Below are 24,186 nucleotides of genomic sequence, written 5' to 3' on the forward strand. Positions count from 1 at the left end.
GTGGGACGAAAAAAATGTATGGAAAAATCTCAGATTTTGTATAGTTACGATACTTAACAACCCGTACATTCTATTGCAAAAACTTCATTTACATTTAAGTAAATGGTTCATAACAATGCATTCTAATGTATTTCTATGGTTTCATTTGCAATATAATCTATCACCAATTATTCAATGTTATTAATAGTAGTGTTACAATAAATTGTACTGTTATTCTACTGTATTTTTTATTCGGGTCACTACGCACAGGGGATAAGTTTATTTGGAATCTGCAACATTCATGTGCTTTCAATGAAATAAAGAAGGCTATTGACGACACAGATTTCCTCGGTTATTTCGATCTTAAAGACCTGTGCCGACGCGAGTCCCACCGGATTGGGAGCTGTTTTGTTGCAGCAAAACCCCGATGGACATAGGAGGATCATATCGTTTGCCAGTAAAGTATTAACTGAGGTTAAACGAAAATATGTTCAAACAGAAAAGGAGGCACTTTCTCTTGTTTGGGCGGTCGATAAATTTCAATTATACCTATTGGGAAAAAGATTAAAATTGATAACCGATTGTAAACCACTCATTTTTCTATTCAAAGAAAGGTCAAAGCCTTGCGCCAGAATCGAGCGTTGGGTTTTGCGCTTGCATACATACTGTTTCGATGTAATCTACGAGCCTGGTGTAAATAATTTAGTGGATGCTCTTTCTCGATTGTCTGTGTCCATTTAACGCATCCAATGATTGTTGCATCTTACAATTGGCTCTGACGGGACTTTCGAGTGCCGTAGTGCCGTGCAGGAAGTGGAAGAAAATTCTTTGAATGACGATGTCCTACAAAACGTTTTGAAATGATTGGACACTGGAGTATGGAATGAAACAGCAAAGGACTTCAAACCCTTCGGACCTGAACTTTGTCAAGTTAGAAACTTTATCTTCAGATGTGACAAATTAGTTATTCCAAAACAGTTCAGGGGACAAATGCTACACATCGCCCATGAATCACATCCGGGAATAGTTGTGATGAAAAGCAGGCTTCAGCAAAAGGTTTAGTGCCCACACATGGACGCAGAAGTAGAAGCATACGTAAAGAGGTGCAAATATTGTACTCTTGTTTCAACACCAAACCCACCAGAGTCACTGACCCGTACAAAAATGCCAGGCACGGCATGGTTGGATCTCGCGATCGTTTTTGTTGGCCCATTACCATCGGGCCATAATCTACTGGAAATAGTAGACTATTTCAGTCGTTTTACGGAAGTTATCATCATGCGACAAATTACAGCAAATCTAACTGTCAAAGCGTTGCATGAAACATTTTGTCGTTTGGCATGCCAGAAAGTATAAAAACGGACAACGGTCCCCAATTTATCAGTGCCGAGTTTCAAGGATTTTGCAAGCAGTATTGCATTGACCACAGGAAATCGACACCATATTGGCCACAAGCAAATGGGGAGGTTGAGAGATTTAACCGTTCCATTGTAAAGAGATTGAAAATTAGCCAAGAAACATTGGACTCGGATTGGCAATGGGCCTTAGAACTTTCGTCCTCATGCATAACTCAACACCACATTTCACAACCGTCGTTGCACCATCCATCCTGATGTTCGGCAGAAAGCTTAAAGATAAGCTGCCGGGATTGCTCATGAAAGGCACGAAAATACTGGAAGAGATCCAAGACCGTGATCAAGCTCAGAAAGTGAAAGGAGCGGAATATATTGATATTCGACGTATGGCAAAATCAAGTGATCTAAAACAAGGTGATACATTGGTAGCGAAACGAATGCAGAGAGACAACAAGCTATCAACTCCATTCGACCCTGAATAATACATTGTTTTATCTCGCAGAGGTTCAAACGTGACTTTAAAGTCAGAAGAAAATGGAAAGATAATATACCGAAATGTTTCCCATCCTAAAAAGCTCGTTCCAGATCGTTCCAGTCGAGTCAAGTACGAGACACTGAAGACGGCCTTACTGTTGAGGTCGAAATACGTATCTGTCGAGGTACAATTAAGTGGTGGAATTAAATGGGATTGTACAAACTCGTCTTATGACAAGTGAAGCTTGTTTAATTGAAAAGAAAGTGTGGAATGTAGTGTCGCCCATAACATTTATATAAACCTTGAATTATATTGACCATGAGTATTATGCACCTTAGTTATAAAACACTTTGAAATACGAAATAAGTCGCAGTTTCCTTCTGTTCACTACCAAGATCGGTTGTGCGTTTGATTTACTCTCGCTGTTGAGAACGTCCGAAACACTACACCGACCACTATCATTACAGCAGAAAATCATTTTTCTTAATAATTTTGTTACATCTAAGATTTGGTATGTTGCTTCTGTTGTACACATAAATAAAATGCACAAATGCAGAACATCAATATGGGTTCATTTTCATGGCAGATTGTAAAACTAGGATACCAATTAAAAAATTAGCTCTCGACATAGATAAAGGAGGATTGAAGTTACCACTTCCAAGTTTCAAATGTAAATCGCTACTAATTAGATGACAGTTGAAAAAGTGGAGTCAATGCCTTTTTTCTCATGCTTTCCAACTGCCCATGCATACGATCAATTGAACAAGAATGCGCATATTTCTCAACACAAACCACACAAAACCCGATATACAAAGGAATAGTTATACTACTAGAAAATGTAGAAACACCTAAAGTAATGCCTAAATATCCAGAAATAGACTGGATACATGTCTGGAACAATATAGCTTCAAAAAAACTTAACTCTGGAGAAAGACATCTTTATTATATGTTAATTAATCAAAAAGTAGCGCACCGTAGTTGACGTACACCATGCAGTTAGCAGAAGCAGCTACATGTCTCAACTGTGGTTCTGCCAATGAAGACTTGAAGCATCGTTTCTCCAAATGTTTACGAGTATCAGGGGCTTGGAGAGTGCTAATTCTTCTTCTTCTCCTCCTTCCAATTGGTATTACATCACCACACTGGGACAAGGCCTTGCAGCTTAGTGTTCATTAAGCACTTCCACAGTTATTAACTGCAAGGTTTCTAAGCCAAGATACCATTTTTGCATTTGATACTCTTATGCCCAGGGAAGTCGAGACAATTGCCTAGACCGGCACCGGGAATCGAACCCAGCCACCCTCAGCATGGTCTTGCTTTGTAAATATAAATGTAAAAAGATTTATGTAATTATACCATTGACAAATAAACAATATTTTTCAAAAACAAATCGGCCGTTCATCGAAATTGTGTTCTGCTTTGTGCGGGTGAGTAAATTAATCAGAAATGTTCAATCAAAGTTAATTGCCTATTTCCGGGGATTAAACCACCCGACTTGGACGTTAATTTACAATGTTATGGAAACTCATATGTGAACATGTACGTTATGTGGAAGATATTGATTTGAAAAATGTATTGGAGGTAACCACTTTCCCTTCGATGGGACTCGAACCCATGACCCTACAGTACGCTAGACTGGTGCTTTAACCAACTAAGCTACGAAGGACCTCCGTCGGCCTTCGCAAACTAGCGGCTACTGAACGAGCTCGAGATTCCCAAATTGGACGCATAGTCAGATCACTCGCAATCCATTTCTCAAGCCAATACTTCCACATGTGTATTGTACACGTCCACATTAGAGGAGCGTGAGTATTTAGAATGTCTGGCGGCTTATACACATTCTTGAGAAATGGATTGCGAGTGATTTGACTATGCGTCCAATTTGGGAATCTCGAGCTCGTTCAGTAGCCGCTAGGTTGCGAAGGCCGACGGAGGTCCTTCGTAGCTTAGTTGGTTAAAGCACCAGTCTAGCGTACTGTAGGGTCATGGGTTCGAGTCCCATCGAAGGGAAAGTGGTTACCTCCAATACATTTTTCAAATCAATATCTTCCACATAACGTACATGTTCACATATGAGTTTCCATAACATTGTAAATTAACGTCCAAGTCGGGTGGTTTAATCCCCGGAAATAGGCAATTAACTTTGATTGAACTGAACCTGAGTTGCGTGCTCTTGCCTACGCAATGCGGTCGGGTCTGAGCTTGACGACCGACTGGCAAATGCTTACACAACCTCACTTGATCAGTACCGTTGCTGATGAAGAATGTGTATAGCCGCCAGACATTCTAAATACTCACGCTCCTCTAATGTGGACGTGTACAATACACATATGGAAGTATTGGCTTGAGAAATGGATTGCGAGTGATTTGACTATGCGTCCAATTTGGGAATCTCGAGCTCGTTCAGTAGCCGCTAGGTTGCGAAGGCCGACGGAGGTCCTTCGTAGCTTAGTTGGTTAAAGCACCAGTCTAGCGTACTGTAGGGTCATGGGTTCGAGTCCCATCGAAGGGAAAGTGGTTACCTCCAATACATTTTTCAAATCAATATCTTCCACATAACGTACATGTTCACATATGAGTTTCCATAACATTGTAAATTAATCAGAAAGTAAAAATCTGTATTGCGTCCGGTCGTGTTTTCTTCAGTAAGCATCGTTCGGCCGGTCATCATCCACAGTCAAGCGAGTGCACATTGTTTATTGAACGAGAGGGTCGCACTCTATGCCGCCAACAACGGGCTGGGCGGCACATGTGAAGATTAGACAAATCAAGCATGCGAAAGATATTCAATTTGCAAAAAAGAGCTAACCGCGGTGGAGATTGGTACTCGGATTCTGATGACTTTTCCGCAAACGTGACCTTTAAGTGGTCTTGTTGTGTAGGGGTTATCACGCCTATCTAGAGAGTAGGAGGTTGAGGGTTGGAGTCCCTCCAAGACACGTGGATTCTTTTTCGCAAATTTCATATCAATTTGTCCATTTCGAAACATGTGTTGTGCATATGCATATGCATATGCAGTTATTTAGACTTTAATATGTTTTAGACCGTGAAGAGACGGAGGAACTGTACCGCGCTAATAACGCACGAAAGTTCTATGAGAAGTTGAACCGTTCACGTAAGAGCCACGTGCCACAGCCCGATATGTGTAAGGACATAAACGGGAACCTTCTTACAAACGAGCGTGAGGTGATCCAAAGGTGGCGGCAGCACTACGAAGAGCACCTGAATGGCGATATGGCAGACAACGGTGGCGGTATGGTAATGAACCTAGGAGCACGCGCGCAGGACATGCGACTTCCGGCTCCGAATCTCCAGGAAATCCAGGAGGAGATCGGCCGGCTGAAAAACAACAAAGCCCCTGGAGTTGATCAACTACCAGGAGAGCTGTTTAAACACGGTGGTGAGGCACTGGCTAGAGCGCTGGACTGGGTGATTACCAAGGTTTGGGAGGATAAGGTTCTGCCGCAGGAGTTGATGGAAGGTGTCGTGTGTCCCATCTACAAAAAGGGCGATAAGCTGGATTGTAACAACTACCGCGCAATCACATTGCTGAACGCCGCCTACAAGGTACTCTCCCAAATTTTATGCCGCCGACTAACATCAATTGCAAGAGAGTTCGTGGGGCAGTACCAGGCGGGATTTATGGATGAACGCTCTACCACAGACCAGGTGTTCGCCATACGTCAGGTATTGCAGAAATACCGCGAATACAACGTGCCCACACATCATCTATTTATCGACTTCAAAGCCGCATATGATACAATCGATCGAGACCAGCTATGGCAGCTAATGCACGAAAACGGATTTCCGGATAAACTGATACGGTTGATCAAGGCGACCATGGATCGGGTGATGTGCGTAGTTCGAGTTTCAGGGGCATTCTCGAGTCCCTTCGAAACGCGTAGAGGGTTACGGCAAGGTGATGGTCTTTCGTGTCTGCTATTCAACATCGCTTTGGAGGGAGTAATACGAAGGGCAGGGATGAACACGAGTGGTACGATTTTCACGAAGTCCGTCCAGTTATTTGGTTTCGCCGACGACAGATAGCGGACGGTACGTGGAGGAGGCGAATGAACCACGAGTTGCATCAGCTGTTGGTAGAACCATCCATCGTTCACACCGCGAAAATCGGAAGACTGTGGTGGGCCGGGCACGTAGCCAGAATGTCGGACAGCAATCCGGTGAAAATGGTTCTCGACAACGATCCGACGGGAACAAGAAGGCGAGGTGCACAGCGGGCAAGGTGGATCGATCAGGTGGAGGACGATTTGCGGACCCTCCGCAGACTGCGTGGTTATAAAAGTCTTCTCCATTCGAGTGGAGCTCGAATGGAGAAGACTTTTATGTGCAGCACAGGCCACTCCGGCCTTAGCATGATAATAAAAAAAATGTTTTTTTCTATCAATCGATTAGAAATTTTCATAACAACAAATGTTTTATCGATCGATTATGGGGCCCTCCTTAGCCGTGCGGTAAGACGCGCGGCTACAAAGCAAGACCATGCTGAGGGTGGCTGGGTTCGATTCCCGGTGCCGGTCTAGGCAATTTTCGGATTAAAAATTGTCTCGACTTCCCTGGGCATAAAAGTATCATCGTGTTAGCCTCATGATATACGAATGCAAAAATGGTAACCTGGCTAAGAAACCTCGCAGTTAATAACTGTGGAAGTGCTTAATGAACACTAAGCTGCGAGGCGGCTCTGTTCCAGTGTGGGGATGTAATGCCAATAAGAAGAAGAAGAAGATCAATCGTTTATTTGTCGCAAAGCGTTACACAGCCGAAATCATATTTTAATACAATTTTTTATTATTCTTATACAATAATGTTAGTTTTTTGGCCTTTGGGGAACCGAAAAACTCGCGGTTTGGTCGAGGTTGTAACAATATATTGCTTTTAATCATTTGAATGTACCAACACATTGGCCACAAATTTTATAGTAGCTTCGTATTCTACTTCTACAGTTCGTACAGTGTTGTTTTTCTCGAAGGTGATAATAGAATATCAAATTAAAAACCAAGTAGAGCAAGCAATAAAATCTTGAAAAATCTCTAATAAGATTCGGACGACAGATTTTTGAGCAGCTCGTGTATCGAGCACCGATCTAGATCTGCTAGCCACCCGACACACGAACCATTCCAATAAGAATTCTGATCGTTCGGTGGACTGGATCTGTCAAACACACACTACGCAGTCATGCGCGTGGACTTGTGTTATCAATTTGACGTTCGTATCGTCAGCCGGTCTTGGTCGCACTGCTGGAAGCCTATATCCGACCTTTCGCTCTATCGCACTTGCACTGGCCTGTTTTTGCCTTACTTTATTTACATCCAGATATTCGTTTACCCGAACTCGCCCGCAGTAATGTTTCAGCTCTGATGGGAATTTACTTTCGATTGCGGCTTCGATTGAATTCTGACAAGATTCTTACTGACGACGAGCATCCTCTCGGTAGAATCGTTCGTCCAGCAAGAAGAATACTCGTACCGGGTCACGATCGTGTGAAAAGTGGGTGGTGCGAAGGAAAGCTTTGGAATTCTGCTTGCGTGAGTAAACCATCGTCGTCGCCGAGTGCAAAGTGGTTGACCGGATTCCTGGATTCTCGGGCGTAGTTCAGCAACGTTGGTGACGGTGACGGGTGCGGCGACGTCGACGGTGTGTTTCGGTTCGGTAGTGTGCGTGAGAGAATTTTTCCTCCCGAAAGGAAAAGCGTGAGTGTCCCACCCACTGTGCCGCCGACGAGTCTCTCGCACAGTCAGGTGGTGGTGGCAGGACAATCGTTCCTGTTTTTTTTTTTCATTACTTGGCCGAACAGCATCTGAGATCTCTGTTAGTGGGAAGGGGTGCGAGTGCGCTGAAAATGAGCGCTGGAGTGAGTGTTACGTGAGAGATCGTCGATTGAGGAGTCTCGGGACAGCTTCTTTTTCCGTTTTCGGTGGTTTGTGAGGAGTTTTCACGGTTTAGTAAACCTGCGAATGTGTTTTCCTACCATTCGAGGCTTTAAAGTTACGTAGCGTGCGTTGTCTTTGCTTGTCCTGCGATTTGGCAGAGTTGTTACCGGGTGAAATCAGATCTATATCTGATTGGACGACGAATCTCCAAGCAAAGAGGAAAAGCTCTTCGAGTGGTGTGCGGTGCTTCTGTGATTTTTGGTTGCGATTTCTGTTGGTGCGAAATTTTCACGGTTCGGCCAGAGCCTGTTACTGTCAACGCGGATGTGCTTTTCTCAGTTTATTGGATGCAGTGCAAAATATCTACAGTAAACCGCTGAAAAGGCTTGATTAATCAGAGTAATACTGCCGAAGAACCGAAAGAATTCGTAAATAGTGGTGTATGAGTTTTTCCATCAGAAGACTTTCAGGGACGAAAAAACGCCCCACCCTCCAATGCTCCCAGGCACGGATTGGATAAGAAGGTCGTGTGCTGCCAGTCAACCGGGCTTTGCTGGGGTGTGATACGGCTGATAATCTGGGTTGATTGCCCTTGGATTATATATTTTCTTGGATCGGAAGCTGTGTGATTTCCAAATGTAATCGCCAGACATTGACAGTAATTGATCATTAGGCCCCAGTAGTGATTTGACAGAAGCAGTAAAGAAACGGCCTTATATTGGTTAGTGTGTATGTGTTTGTGTGGATTGCACGAAAAGCGTCTTCACTGGTGGAGAAAGTGAGGGTTGGAAAAGTGGCAACCCAGGGTGGAAAAGCAATCAGGACGTGAGTGACTGTGTGTTGGATCCTCAACGACAGTGGTAAACAGTTTGTGATTTTGCTTTGAAATCTGCGGAATCAAGACCCTCTGCGATTTGGACGTAACTTTGCACATGTTTTTGGTATGGGAAAACATTAGAAAGGGGGTTTTCACAAAACGCTTTCGGAATAGAATACTGTATTATCATCAGTATGAAACCTATATTGTTCAGTACATATTTCTTTTAGCCTTTTTCTAGTGCAAGAAGGTTTACTTGAAGATAAAAATATATCCCATAGATCAAAAGAAATTTTCAAAAGTTTTTTTTTACGAAGTTTATGATATGTTCGACTGAAAGCCCAATCATATTTTTCGTGGATTCTCTTACAAACATGTATACTCACTGCTGAAAGCCAACTTGACCTACGGGAGCTATAAAGAAGAATCGTAACAGTAAAACCTTATTATTTTTTTTATCGGACAGAAAACATATTTTGAGAAATTCAGCGGATACATCTTCTGGTCCTATTCTAGCAAGCTGTGAATTTGATGTACCGTCAAACGGTGGGAAGATGATCATTGAGGCGAAGATGATCATTTGATGTGTCAGTCAAAAGGGCCTAATTTTTTTATGAAACGTAGTCAACAATATTATCCGTTCAAGTAATGTTACCGCTAGGTAGAAAATCCAAGTTTTTCGATTATAATCATGAAAATGTATTTTGTGGAAAAAGAGAGAGATAGTCATAAATGACGCTATTTACGTTTCAAATATTGACTGTGTAGACTTCTTTACGTAGTAAATTTAACATTCATATAAATAACCTAGTGTATTTTGACGGCTAGGTCATAATAATTTTAGTAGAGCTGTCTTGATCAACTTCACCCCAAACCAGATTACTCAAAAAATGTGTGATAATTTAATTTATTTCCTAAATGAATGCGAACGCATTTCAGAAAACTAAAGTTGTTGATTATTGCAACGTATAGCAGTGCATGTTTTGAAAATATTTGTTTCGATTTAAAACGTAAACACACATTGATATTGCATGTTTTGTCTTAAATCATCTTCCCCCCCGATGACGGTACTGTGAATAGTCACTCCTGATAAACTCTTAAGACTGTGAGAATCATTTCAAGTCGGAATGCTGAATAGATTTCCGAAGTCCAAGGACTTCTAAAATGACTACTAGTAGGAAAGATGGCCTCATATTGCCATCAGGAACGAGCACTTTTCACTTGTTCGTTATGTTTAAATCATCACGTTGTGTTTAAATCATGCAAACAGGTATTTGATCTGTGGTTCTGGCATAAACAACAAACAACCATCCGGTGGGAAGGCCTGTCCGGCCTCCAGACGGGCTCGGTCATGCGAGTAGCTCAGCTGAATATCAACCATTGCGAGGCAGACTGCTACAACAGTCGGTGCACGAGAATAAGACTGATGTTGCCTTGCTGTCCGACCCGTACCGCATCCCTGCTAAACATAGCAGTTGGGTTGCGGATAAGTCCGGAATAGTGACCATCTGGACTTGCGGGAGGTACCCCATCCAGGAGATAGTGTCATCTCCTGGTGATGAGGGTTTTGTTATAGCAAAGTTGAACGGAGTTTACTTTTGCAGCTGCTACTGTCCTCCAAGATGGAGCATAGAGCAGTATACTAGGGTGTTAGATAATCTTGTAGCGAAATCAACTGGTCTTAAACCATTAGTTGTAGCAGGTGACTTCAACGCGTGGGCAGTGTGTCTCTCGGTGGATTGGGTGGAGAGGGTGGATTGGGTCTCTCGGTCCACTAATGCTAGAGGTCATATCCTGCTAGAGGTCATATCATGCTAGAGGTCATATCCTGCTAGAGTCTCTAGCGGTACTGAACGTAGTCCTGCTGAACGAACCACAAGGCACGTCAGTAAAGCTGATCTAGGATGGCGTACCTGGCGAAAAAATCACTACGGTGGGAAAATCGGATTCTAGGCCTTAGTGGTGATGAGTTATCCGATGTCCTAACACGAGCATGTGACGTGACAATGCTCAGGAGGACTATGCCAACCGGCAACCGCAAACCAGTGCACGTGGACGAGCACGATAGCTGATCCAAACAGCGAGCAGAGCTCTGAACTACGAAATCAAAGTAGTAAGAGAGCCTGCTTTGAAGAGCTGTGTAGAGTGGCCAATAATACTCTATGGGGGGATGCATACAGGATAGTGATGGCTAGGACCAACAGCACACCTCCTGAGAAATCCCCGGAGATGTTAGCCAGGATCGTTGAAGGTTTGTTCCCGAATCATGACTCATCGGACTGACCCGCCACACCGTACGAGTCAGTAAACGTGGTACCGCTAGTGACTAACAATGAGCTTATCGCCGTTGCAAGAAAACTTAAGCTAAACAAGGCACCATGGCCGGATTGTAATCCTAACCTGGTCCTTAAGCACGCGATTCTTGCCGCTCTAGATATGTTCAGGAGCTGCCTCCAACGTTGCCGGGACGAAAGAAACTTCCCAGATCGCTGAAAACGGCAGAAGTTGGTGCTATTGCCTAAGCCTGGGAAATCCCCGGGAGATCCTTCGGCATTTTGCCTACTCGACACAACTGGTAAGTTGTTAGAGAGGGTGATCTTGAATAGATTGACGGACTATACGGACTATACTATGTGCTGCATCGCTTGAGAGTGCAGGTGCATCTGTGCAGGATTCTGAAAAGCTATTTTCAGAACAGGATATTGTTAGTCGACACCGACGCTGTTCAGCAGTCGATTGAGGTGTCAGCAGGTGTTCCACAGGGATCGACCCTCGGACCGGTTATGTGGAATATCATGTATGACGGAGTATTACGCTTTAATCTCCCGGCTGGTGTGAAAATAGAAGGCTTTGCGGATGATGTAATGGTAGCGGTCACAGGCAACACTCTCGACGAAGTTGAATTGAAAGCTTCGTACGCGATTAGCAGAGTTGAAGAATGACTCAACTCAAGAGGTTGGCGTTAGCACATAACAAAACTGAGGTTATTGTGGTACATAACCACCATGGATTGCAGTGCAGCAAGCGAGGATAAACGTAGGGACCTGCACACTTAACTCCGTGAGGTCATTAAAGCATCTGGGCATGATGATCGACGATAAGCTCAATTTTACGAGCCACGTCGATTATGTATGCCAAAGGGCTTCATTGGCAATCAAATCTTTGTAGCGAATGATGTCCAACGAATCGGCGGTGCAAAGTCAGGTTCGTAGGCGTATGGGTGTAGCCTTGTCTATTATCCGATACGGCATACCAGCATGATCCAAAGCATTAGAGGCCGGGTGCAATGTTAAGAAATTAATCAGGGTACACCGGCTGATGTGTCTGCGGGTTGCAAGTGAGAAAGATGTGGTGTGCTTCAACGACAGGTACTCGGTGGAAGTGCGACGTATCAAGAGAGCAGCTTCGTTGCTCAAATGGCAAAGTGCATGGGACACTGCAGTCAAAGGTCGTTGGACCCACAGACTGATTCCGGAGGTATCGAATTGGATTAGTAGAAAGCATGGTCAGGTCAACTTCCACCTATCACAGGTCATGTCTGAACATGGCTGCTTTAAAAAGTTTCTGCATAGGTTCGGGTTCGCAGATTCTGCGGTGTGCTCGGAATGTGTAGGTGAGGTAGAATCGGCAGAGCATGTGATGTTTGCATGCCCTCGATTCTATGTTGAACGCAATGCCATGCTGCTTGCCTTCCGAAAATCGGAAAAAAATCCTTCCAAATTCGTACAAAATCCGGAATTAGGAGAGAATTTCTTCCGAAATTCGTAGAAAAATCCTTTTGGAGTTCGAAGAGCATTTCTTCCAGAATTCGAAGATAATTCTCTTCGGAATTCGGAAAAAAAATCTTCTGGAATTCGTAGATAATTCCTTCAAAAATTCGGAGAATTCTTTCATCTGGAATTTGGAAAGAACTCCTTCCGGAATTCGGAGTGAATTCCTTCCAAAATGCGAAAAGAATTCCCTCCGGAATTGGAAAAGAATTCCTTCCAGAATTCGGAGAGAACTCCTTCCAGAATTCGGAGAGAATTCCTTCCGGAATTCGGAGAGAATTCCTTCCGGAATTCGGAGAGAATTCCTTTCGGAATTCGGAGGGAATTCCTTCCGGAATTCGGAGGGAATTCCTTCCGGAATTCGGAGAGAATTCCTTCCAGAATTCGGAGAGAATTCCTTCCAGAATTCGGAGAGAATTCCTTCCAGAATTCGGAGAGAATTCCTTCCGGAATTCGGAGAGAATTCCTTCCGGGATTCGGAGAGAATTCCTTCCGGAATTCGGAGAGAATTCCTTCCGGAATTCGGAGAGAATTCCTTCCGGAATTCGGAGAGAATTCCTTCCAGAATTCGGAGAAAATTCCTTCCAGAATTCGGAGAGAATTCCTTCCGGAATTCAGAGAGAATTCCTTCCGGAATTCGGAGAGAATTCCTTCCGGAATTCGGAGAGAATTACTTCCAGAATTCGGAGAAAATTCCTTCCAGAATTTGGAGAGAATTCCTTCCGGAATTCGGAGAGAATACCTTCCGGAATTCGGAGAGAATACCTTCCGGAATTCGGAGCGAATTCCTTCCGGAATTCGGAGAGAATTCCTTCCGGAATTCGGAGAGAATTCCTTGCGGAATTCGGAGAGAATTCCTTGCGGAATTTGGAGAGAATTCCTTTCTGAATTTGGAGAGAATTCCTTTCGGAATTCGGAGAGAATTCCTTCCGGAATTCGGAGAGAATTCCTTCCAAAATTCGTAGAGAATTCCTTCCGGAATCCGGAGTGAATGCCTTCCGGAATTCGGAGAGAATTCCTTTCGGAATTCGGAGAGAATTCCTTCCGGAATTCGGAGAGAATTCCTTCCGGAATTCGGAGAGAATTCCTTTCGGAATTCGGAGAGAATTCCTTCCGAAATTCGGAGAGAATTACTTTCGAAATTCGGAGAGAATTCATTTCGGAATTCGGAGAGAATTCCTTCAAAAATTCGGAGAGAATTTCTTCCGGAATTCGGAGAGAATTCCTTCCGGAATTCGGAGAGAATTCCTTCCGGAATTCGGAGAGAATTCCTTCCGGAATTCGGAGAGAATTCCTTCCGGAATTCGGAGAGAATTCCTTCCGGAATTCGGAGAGAATTCCTTCCGGAATTCGGAGAATTCCTTCCGGAATTCGGAGAGAATTCCTTCCGGAATTCGGAGAGAATTCCTTCCGGAATTCGGAGAGAATTCCTTCCGGAATTCGGAATGAATTCCTTCCGGAATTCGGAGAGAATTCCTTCCGGAATTCGGAGAGAATTCCTTCCGGAATTCGGAGAGAATTCCTTCCGGAATTCGGAGAGAATTCCTTCTGGAATTCGGAGAGAATTCTTTCCGGAATTCGGAGAGAATTCCTTCCGGAATTCGGAGAGAATTCCTTCCGGAATTCGGAGAGAATTCCTTCCGGAATTCGGAGAGAATTCCTTCCAGAATTCGGAGAGAATTCCTTCCGGAATTCGGAGAGAATTCCTTCCGGAATTCGGAGAGAATTCCTTCCGGAATTCGGAGAGAATTCCTTCCGGAATTCGGAGAGAATTCCTTTCGGAATTCGGAGAGAATTCCTTTCGGAATTCGGAGAGAATTCCTTCCGGAATTCGGAGAGAATTCCTTCCAGAATTCGGGGAGAATTCCTTCCGGAATTCGGAGAGAATTCCTTTCGGCATTTGGAGGGAATTTCTTTAGGGATTCGGAGGGAATTCTATCGAAATTCGGAGGGAATTCCTTACTTAATTCGAAGAGAATTCCTTCTGGAATTCGGAGAGAATTCCTTCCGGTATTCGGAAAGAATTCCTTCCGGATTTCGGAGAGACTTCCTTTCGGAGTTCGGAGGGAATTCCTTTTAAAATTTTAGAGATTTGCTTCCGGAACGTTCGGATTTCGGAGAGAATTTCTTTCCGAAATTCGGGGAGAATTTCTTTTAGAAATTCGGAGAGAATTCCTTCCAAAATTTGGAGAGAGTTTTTTCTTTTGTGAATTCTTACGCCACAAACCATTTTTCCAGACGCGCTTTGTGATTTTCCAAACCACAATAAATTTTCCAGCGGTCTTCCAGACGCGCTTTGTGATTTTCCAAACCACAATCCGTTTTCTAGCGGTCTTCCAGACGCGCATTGTGATTTTCCAAACCACAATGCGTTTTCCAGCGGTCGTCCAGACGCGCTTTGTGATTTTCCAAACCACAATCCGTTTTCTAGCGGTCGCTTTGTGATTTGAGAGAATTCCTTCCGGAATGCGGAGAAATTTCTTGCCGGAGCTAGGGGACAATTCCTTCCGGAATTTGGAGAAAATTCTTTTCGGAATTGGAAGAGAATTACTTCCAGAATTCGGAGAGAATTCCTTCCGGAATTTGAAAAGAAAACCTTCCGGAATCTGAAGAGATTTCCCCTCGGAATATCGAGAGAATTCCTTCTTGAATTCGGGAAGAATTCTTTCCGGAATTCGGGGAGATTTCCTTCTGGATTTTGGCAGATTTCCTCCGGAATTTGGAGAGAGTTTATTCCGGATTCCGGAACAAATTGGCACCGAATCTTTTAATTTCTTCGATACAGCTCAATAGGAATGAATTCCTTGCAGAATGCAGAGAAAATACGTTCTGGAATTCGCATAGAATTCCTGCCGCAATTCGATCAAAATTCTTTTCAATATTTGATCAGAATCCCCTTCGGATTTAAAAAAGAATCCATATCAGAATTTGGATATAATCTGTTCTGGAAAACGGACAGAATTCCTTCCTTAATTCGACGAGGTTTTTTCAAGATGAGTTTAGTACTATTCCATTTGATTCCATCACGTTGTAATCTTTACTGATACGTATTTCGACCTCAACTGTAAGGCCGTCTTCAGTGTCTCGTAGTTGATTCAACTTTAAGACTAAAAGAAATTTCGTGGAAAGGAAAGGATTACTTTCGGAGGAGTGGTCCTTCTGGAATTCGGAGAGAATTCCTTTCAGAATTCGGTCAGAATTCCTTTCGTAATTTGGTCAGTATTCCTTTCGCATTTCAGACAAAATTACTTCTGGAAGTCGTATAGAATTCCTTTTGTAATTTGGACAGAAATCCATAAGGAATTCGAATAGAGATATTTATAATTTCCTTCGGAATTCGGTTAGAACTGTTTCGGCAATCCTTTCAGAATTTCTTCTTAAACTTAAACAGAAATCCATTTAATTTTAGATAGAATTCCTTGCGGAATTCGATCAGTATCCCTTCCGGAATTCGGACAGGATTCACTTCGGAATGCGGACAGAATTGCTTCCGGAATTAGGACAGAATTTCTTTCGGAATTCGAAAGGAAATCCTTATAGAATTTGATCAGAATTCTTTCCAGAATGTAGACAGTATTTCTTCCGCGAACAGAACTTCGAACCCAGCCACCCTCAGCATGGTCTTGCTTTGTAGCCGCGCGTCTTACCGCACGGCTAAGGAGGCTTCTGTCATTGCGGCTATTACAAATTGATCCAAGCGCTTCCAGGCTCCGCCCATGTATGGCGCTTCCGGCAAGATGCACGCAGTTCGAATCACAGATTCGGGAACACCAGTCACGCTTTCTAGAACGTTCCAAAATACGTTACTGGTGTTCCCGAAGTCGTGATTTAAATCACGATGTATTTTCGTTTGTTCACGAACTCAGGAACGATTTTGGTTAGGTGTGGAGTTCAACGTTGTGTTGGTCCTGGCGAACGCGGTGGCTAGTCCCTGCAAATCCTGGTCATGAAGGTCACGAGGTGCTCCTTGGACATTGTTTCGTGGTCGCTGAAAAAATCGACAAGCTGTCCATGGCAGCGGGCTGGACGATGATGGACGCATGAGATACTGTGCGGGACTAAAATCCGTACAGCACCGAAATCCGTCCACCTCATGAAATGTTAATAAATTAAAGGGGGTTAAAGGTAATAAATTTAGGAATACATATTCCTGTCCAGAACTTGCTTTTAGGCCATTGAAATGGAAAGTAGGCTTTGAAATTAAAACAATAAAAATCAAAAACATTTCGCCATCCGCCAAACGCGGAGTTTCTGTCACCATTTTTTGAGGGTAGAGCCTAATTGCACCAAAAGCAAGTGTATTTTATTGCTGATTGCGAATCATTACATAAGATAAGCAGAATACAAATTGAAGGGATCGCCTATGAACGTGCGTATTGAACTATTTAGAGTGGTAGTTTAGTCAATCAGTCTGCTTCGATCTAAATATTTAGTTTTAAAATAGCTGTACGGATGGTGGACGGATTTCGATTCAGGTGAAATTGATTTAATTCATTATTTTATCATGTTTTTCGTAGTTTTTAATATGTAAATGTCAAACACTTCAAAAGTAGAAGCCTTTATGCTCCCTTTATGCTATTTTCTAGACTTTTTCTAATACTAAGGTGTACGGATTTTGATGCTCCTTGGTACACGATTATGTTCATAGATAGTAGGCTACTTCTTCGGTGTTTTCGCGGAAGAACGATAACGAATAACGCACGTTGTAGCTGATTTCTTCGGCTGCTTCGATCCAATCACATTCATGTAGCATTCCATTGATGGGACTGCGTCCTGTTTTGTCTTATTCGGGTCTTTGGTGGATAATAAGACAATCTTGTCCAGGTACGGCTCACGTTGGAACACTTTGAAGATCGCGAAGTTCAGGTTGTTGGAGCTGTTTAGCGTATCTCGCTTGCTTCTTGGCTATATTCCGACAATACAGGCGTTGTTAAGGGATGGAAGCATGCATCTCTTCGGTATTAGCAGCCTGAACGTGAACATTCGTTTTCCGGTAGCCAATTATGAGTCTTCGTTCCTGTAAACACTTAAATAAGGGGTCGTTAAAAATAACGTCACAGGTTTTAGGGGGAGGGGTCTACGATTATGTGACAGAACATATACGAGGTATACAAAAAAACGTGACAGAGGGGGGAGGGGGGCCTAGAAATCTCAAAAAGTAGTGGACGTCATATTTTAATCGCCCCTAAAGTAATTATACAAAAAACTTGCTGTCGCGCTGGTTGAAGAATGGGTTCCTTCCTTCCTCATTCCGTTATCACGTCCGCTGGAAGTATCAGCTCTCACTGCTTACTTCTCATTCCTCATTTTCACAGTGAGAATTGAGAAGTGAAAGATGAGAAATGGAGGATAAGAAGGGGGAAGTGAGACGTCTTACTTACAATGCTTACTTTTCATTACCGATTCTCATTTCTTTTCACAGTGATAAATGCAAAGTGAACAAAGAAGAATGAGAAGAGAGAAGTCAGAAATGAGGAATGAGAAGTGAGAAGCGAATTGCCTGTTAAGTGATTAATAATAATTGCGAAGTGAGACGTGAGAGACGCCTCACTTTTCACTTCTCACTCATCGTTTCTCACTTATCTCTGTGAAAAGTAAAAAGAGCGAAGTGAGAAGTATAGAAGTATGAACAGTGACATTCACTATAGTTCGGCAAAATAATAATTTGATCATATTTATGATCCATTCCAAATTACATATTTACGGTACCCCAATAAAACATTCGATTGACGCTTATTTTGTTAAAAATATGTGCCATTGTTATCGAACTTATGGAAAAATATGAAATAAGAAGCTCAGAAAAGCATAATATTCATTGCGACAACTTTATTCTAAGGCCTCTTTTAACCCGAACTACATTCTTCAGTCAATTTATAGTCATCTCGGTAAATCGCATCAGATTGACCAGAAAACCCAATCTGAAATTCAAAGATTTCAATTATCAGTATTTTATATTAATCTGTCCTACAAGAGATATACCCGTGAAAATTACCTTAATTCATTCCCATACCGAAGAAATGTGCAAAGTTTCATCTGAATCCAAGAGTCATTTTTCATTCTGATTATTTCAACCAGATTGTCCCTGGAAATGCTCCATTGGGGAAAAGTGTGAGTTGGAAAAGTGACAACCCGCTGTGAAAGGAATCAGAACTGTGTGTATGGCCGTGGTGGGGTACGGTGAGTGATGAGTTCCCCTCCAGATGTGGTAAACAATTAGTGAGTGCAATTCCGAAAACCACACGTGTGAGTAACGTGCCCGTAACTTGTAATCCCCGGCGTGGCACGTGTTTAAGTGTGAAAGTGAGTGACCGAGCCGTTGTCGGTTGATATCGGCGAGGACAACAAGGAAGCTTTCGAAGCTTGGCCAGCTTTGTCGGTCAGTGTTACAGGAGAACCCGAGCTGAGCAGACACACCGGCGGCTCCAAAGAGGGTACCTGCGCTAGGACCTGCTCCCCGGGTGTCGGCGTGGTGACCGCTGGTACTTCCGGCGTTTCCCTCACCCCACGAAGAAGAAGGAGAAAAATCAGAAGGTGTTACGCGGGGTTTGGGAGGATAACCACGCGGTTGAGGCACGGTCAGACATTATTGGTCCAGGAGAGCCTCTCACCGCCGCAAGACTCGCAAACCCGTCAGCCAGTGGTTAATCTATAGCTATTTTTCGCGCAGCGGTGCCACCTGAGCGAATCAGGAAGCGTGGAATATTTGTATTTGGTGTTTATCCGGCGTAACGCGGGACTTGAGTGTGCGTGACTGGAATTATCTTTCTGTTGTCGGGAGCGTGTGTGCTTTTTCCGAACCTATTTTAGTTTTGTTTTCCTTTCCTGTTTCGTATTTTCCGAACGTGTCCGCGGCTACTGATGGACGGTCTGTGACCAGTGTGTGATGATTTATTTACGCTGGGAAAATTTGTTTATCCACCATTGGGGTGGCGCTCGTGTTCATATGCACTAGAAGAGGAACGAGCTAAGACGAACTGTTCCGTTAAAGATATTTACTGCGTTTAATTACATCACTAACCCCTTTAACGCTCGGAATTGAGTCGAATCCCGTAGTCGGTAACTGCAACATAAATTGAGAAAATAAACAAGAAAATAACTCGATCTAAGTGAATAGCAGAAGGTCGATAGCGTTATAGCACATTCACAGTTTCAAACCAGTCAGTGGCCATTGATTCAAACTGCGTGCTGATATACGAGTTGATTATTATCATAAGTAAATATTGAATGATGAATAGGGAAGAGCGCTTTCGTTGAAGTGATAAGAAAATTCGTGTGAAAAAAGCGCTAAGTAAGGGGCACCGAAAAAGAAACCACGTGAAAAGGTGGAACAAAAAATAGTTATAGAAGCAAATTGTGAAGCATAGGAAAACTGGAGATATTCCAGAAAAATATCTTTTATCGACAACGATATAAAAGTGCTTCGTAAGCGCGACAGTGGGTGAGAAAAAAAAAGAGCTAGTGTAAATAGACGCGTCTCGCCTCAGTGAACTTATAAATAGGCAGACCAACAGCAGCAACAACAACCGGAGCAGCAAAAGTCGAACGAATAGAAGCGAAAACGTTATCACCACCATGGCTGACGACGAAATTCTTTTCGATGATGTGTACGAGCTGTGCGAGGTGATTGGAAGGTACGTAGCACCAGGGCGCCGGTATGGCACTGCTAAACTCGGGGAATTCGATTTCTTCGTAGGACAGTGCCGCTTTTCGAAGCTGATTGGGTTTACGTTTATACGGCACGGGATTACTACGGGGAAGAACGGAACGGCTTTCGTTTTCTGTATGGGATTCGGAAAATTCTTTTACCGTTGTCATAACTTTTATGATTTTTTTTTTTGCTGGAGAAATAAAATTCTGAAACAATTTTTATGGTGGGTTGATGCCTTGTTCCGACTTGGTTGCCATTGTTTGGGGATTTTTGATTTGATGATGTGTTTTTAGATTTGATAAGGATGTAGAAATAGATTTTTATTGTATCATTGAAATGACAGGTCAGGTGTTTCTGCTTCATTTTTAGGTTCCAGCTCAGGTTCATCCCTTTCCTACGTTCTGTCTTTCTGTAGGAAAAATGTCAACGTGTAGACACAGTAATCTCATGTCATGCCATGCCACGTGCAGACACAAAATTTTAAAAACTAGCTACATATCACATTGATCTTCTACTCAAAATAGTTAAAACTTAAAATGTGTTTGTAGACTTAGTGCAATAAGGCGCACAAAAGGTATGCCACATTTGCATGAGAAATGGTGGACGCATGGTTGTTTGTTTTTTCACCGGTTTAAACGGAAATCTCACAGATGAGTTGAAAGAATCGCAATCGGTGAAAATCAGTGAATCGAGGGATTTTTTTCAATTTTTTGTTATAACTCAAAAATAATAACTAATATTGAGTTCAGAAATTTAGTATAAGCCATATATTTTTGGAAAACCATAAGATCGAAGATTCGCAAAGTTTTCACACAAAATAAGAAAATTTCCAATAAAAAATCAGGGTGAAAGCAAAACATAAATCTAGTTTTTTTTTCAAATGGGCGTAATTGATTCCAATTTTGATTTTCGTAATGGCGATTGTGTTCTTAAATCAAACAATATTAATCAATTATTGTACCCAACAGAAAGAAAAGATTGCAATCTACATATATGGTAGAAACGTTAGTTGAACGAAATAAGTTGAATAAAGAGAGTATGAGTTGTTCAAAAAAGAAGATTCGCAAAGTTTTCACACAAAATAAGAAAATTTCCAATAAAAAATCAGGGTGAAAGCAAAACATAAATCTAGTTTTTTTTTCAAATGGGCGTAATTGATTCCAATTTTGATTTTCGTAATGGCGATTGTGTTCTTAAATCAAACAATATTAATCAATTATTGTACCCAACAGAAAGAAAAGATTGCAATCTACATATATGGTAGAAACGTTAGTTGAACGAAATAAGTTGAATAAAGTGAGTATGAGTTGTTCAAAAAAAGAAATATTAAATTTCCCAAAATAATGCAAATTTTCTATTAACATGAAAGAATTTAAGAAAATTATTTAGCTCATTGAGTGAAATGTCTTCACCTGTCATAAGACGAATTGAATACTATTGTGTGTGTGTGTGTGTGTGTCATCCTCTATCCCTCACCCAGCTGGGGGTGTTGGTCAAGTAGTACTACGAATAATTTGATCAGATCTCATGCTCCGTAATGGTGCCCTTTTTGTTACAAAGACTAGTACTACAAAAAGGATTCACATCTGAAGCAAAAAAAATTCTTCAGAAAGTGCAGGGAATGGGATGTACTAATCAGTGTACCTTCAGTGTCTCGTACTTGATTCAACTTTCATACAAGCAAGCAGTCAAATATAAAGATTGGATTTAAACGCGATTTTCCACTTAGTTCTAGCTGGATATGGTCAAAATAGAAAGATAATATAAATCTAAATCCCCACTTCTTTAAGGAGCATCTATCGATTAGGTAATTATTTTTTACCTTTCTCGTACAACAAAGTTGTACCGAAAGGCTATAACGTCACTTCAAAAACAAACATTCGATAGAAAGCCCAGAGACATTTTTTTTCAAGTTCGTTTCTGTTTGAATGCTCAGGCGTATAAACCACTTTACGGAGGCACGGTTCTTTTTGATATGGACAATCAATATCATTTTATTATTAAGCTAGCTAGGGACTGAAAAGTAAATAATGCAATTAAAATGTCCAATGCTGTTGCACGAAACCCACAGCGGTAGATCTACCGGGCTGCTTGTTATATCCATGTATCGATCTCTTTTTATATATTGTATATGGCCGTTCTACCTATTCAAAAAACATCTTTCAAAAAACATTTTTCAAAAATAGAGAATATGTGTACCAAATCTGGTTGGAATTGGTCCTGGGAGTTGGGAGTTACATTGAATTGTTCATTCTCTAAAGATCATCCCTCCCCCCATAATCTCCCCTTTTCCCCAATGACCCTGCTACCTCATTTGTTATCTTCTTCTTAGGATAGAGAATGTGTGTACCAAATTTGGTTGAAATCGGCCCAGGGGTTCAGAAGTTGCCCTGAATTGCCAGTTTTCTGAACAATTCCCCTCTGTCCAGACTCGTCCCTCCTTTCCCAAATTACCCTCCCATATGATCGGCTCCTCATAGTGAATATGTATACAAAATTTGGTTGAAATCGGTCTTGGGGGTTGGGAGTTACACTGAATTGTTCGTTTTCAAATCAATAAGTCAAGTCCATACTAGTCCGCAGATTCCACGCGTAAAATTTGCAACTTAGATATACGTACACCAGATATTCTAAGCTCTCCAATCTGTTCTGCAGTTAATATCAATTGGTACTTTATTGTACCTTTGACAGGTACGTCTTTTCGACCTCAACAGTAAGGCAGTATTCAGTGTTTCGTACTTGACTCGACACCTCCGGAAGCTTACCAGGAATTCCTGGAATTCCTCTGAAAGTTCCTCCACGAATTCCTCCGTAAGTTCTTCCACAAATACCTCCGGAAGTTCCTCCAGGAATACCTCCGAAAAGTCCTCCAGGAATTCCTCCGTAAGTTCCTCCAAGAATTCTTCCGGAAGTTAGTCGAAGAGGTGGATGAATTTCGACTGTAGTTCAGTTTTATTTCATCGTTGACGTTTTGATCCGGGGATGGGATCTTCGTCACGGCCATCGGACAGTCATTTTTTTAATTACCGAAACATTCGAACGGAGTTTTGTCACTTGATAGGTGGAAATTGTCTCTGTCCTTATTGGATAAAATACAGTTCACTTCGAACACTGTTCGACACTAATTTTGTCACACTCTATTGCGGGTGTTTTGCAGCCAGAGGATGGGTGATAACATCCCATCCCCGGATCGAAACGTCGGCGATGAAATAAAATTGTCAACGCTCTTATTCACGACTAAAAGCCACTCCAAAAACTGAGTTAATCCACGAATTTCTACGGTATTTCCCCAGAGATTCCTCCGGTATTTACTCCAGGAATTCCTCCAGAAGTTCCTCCAGAAGTTTCTCCAGAAATTCCTCCAGAAGTTCCTCCAAGAATTCCAGCGAAAGTTCCTCCAGTAAGTCCAGCGGAAATTCCTCCAGGAATTCCAGCGGAAGTTCCTCCAGGGATTCCTCCGGAATTTCTTCCATGAATTCCTCTGGAAGTTCCTCCAGGTGTTCCTCTGGAAGTTCCTCTATGGAATTCCTCCGCCAGTTCCTCCAGGAATTCTTCCGCAGGTTCGTTCTAGAATTTCTCCGAATTATTAGTAAACTATCTCCTAGAATTAACCTTGAAAATCCTTCTGAAATTTCTCCGGAAGTTTCTTCTGAATATTTTCCGAATGTTCCTTTTGGCATTCCTCCGGAAGTTCTTTCTGGAATTCTTTCGGAAGTTGCTTTTGGAATTCTTCCAGAATTTCCTCCTGGAATCCTTCCGGAAGTTCATTCTGGAATTCCTTCGGAAGCTCTTTCTGGAATTATTTAGGATGTTCCTGAAAGAATTAGTCCAGAACTTCCTTCTGTAATTCCTTTGGAATTCCTCCCAGAGTTCCTTCTGAAGTTCAACCAGAAATTCCCCCAGGCATTCCTCCGAAAGTTGTTTCAAGCAGTCCTTCCGGAAGTTGTTCCTAAAATTCTTCCTGCAGTTGTTCCAAGAATTCATCTTGGAATTCCTTGAAAAATTCTACCATGAACAGCGGCATAAGAAAATCATCGTTGGTCTACTACGGTCTTGTATGAACATGACTGGTTTATGCCAGATTTGTACCGAGCGTAGTGATCTGGTAGACCAATTGATCCCAATTCCAAAACAGTTAGGAAAATCTAGAAAACCTGGTTTGGGTATAACTGAGTTGCAAATCATACGCATGGGATCTAAGAACTTGTATAAACATGATAGGATGATGTCAAAGATGTATTGTGCGCTGTTAAC

General features: G+C 42.3%; 1 protein-coding gene across 11 annotated transcripts in view; it reads left to right on the plus strand.

The window, feature by feature from the left end:
* The first annotated feature begins 7,151 nt into the window (after positions 1-7,151).
* Positions 7,152-24,186, plus strand: part of LOC134224508 (peripheral plasma membrane protein CASK-like) — a 666,907-nt gene continuing 649,872 nt past the window's right edge. For 4 of the 11 annotated variants that reach the window (XM_062703958.1, XM_062703941.1, XM_062703934.1 and 1 more), the window contains exons 1-2: positions 8,157-8,557; positions 18,360-19,915. In XM_062703958.1, the coding sequence (XP_062559942.1) occupies positions 19,857-19,915 (59 nt within the window). In that variant the 5' untranslated portion in view covers positions 8,157-8,557; positions 18,360-19,856. Of the gene's footprint in view, positions 7,518-8,036; positions 8,558-18,359; positions 19,916-24,186 lie in introns of those variants that run through there. The other 7 variants (XM_062703880.1, XM_062703885.1, XM_062703895.1 and 4 more) reach the window with 7 other exon arrangements.

Source organism: Armigeres subalbatus, chromosome 1, assembly GCF_024139115.2.
Source record: "Armigeres subalbatus isolate Guangzhou_Male chromosome 1, GZ_Asu_2, whole genome shotgun sequence".
In the NCBI taxonomy this organism is placed as follows: domain Eukaryota; kingdom Metazoa; phylum Arthropoda; class Insecta; order Diptera; family Culicidae; genus Armigeres; species Armigeres subalbatus.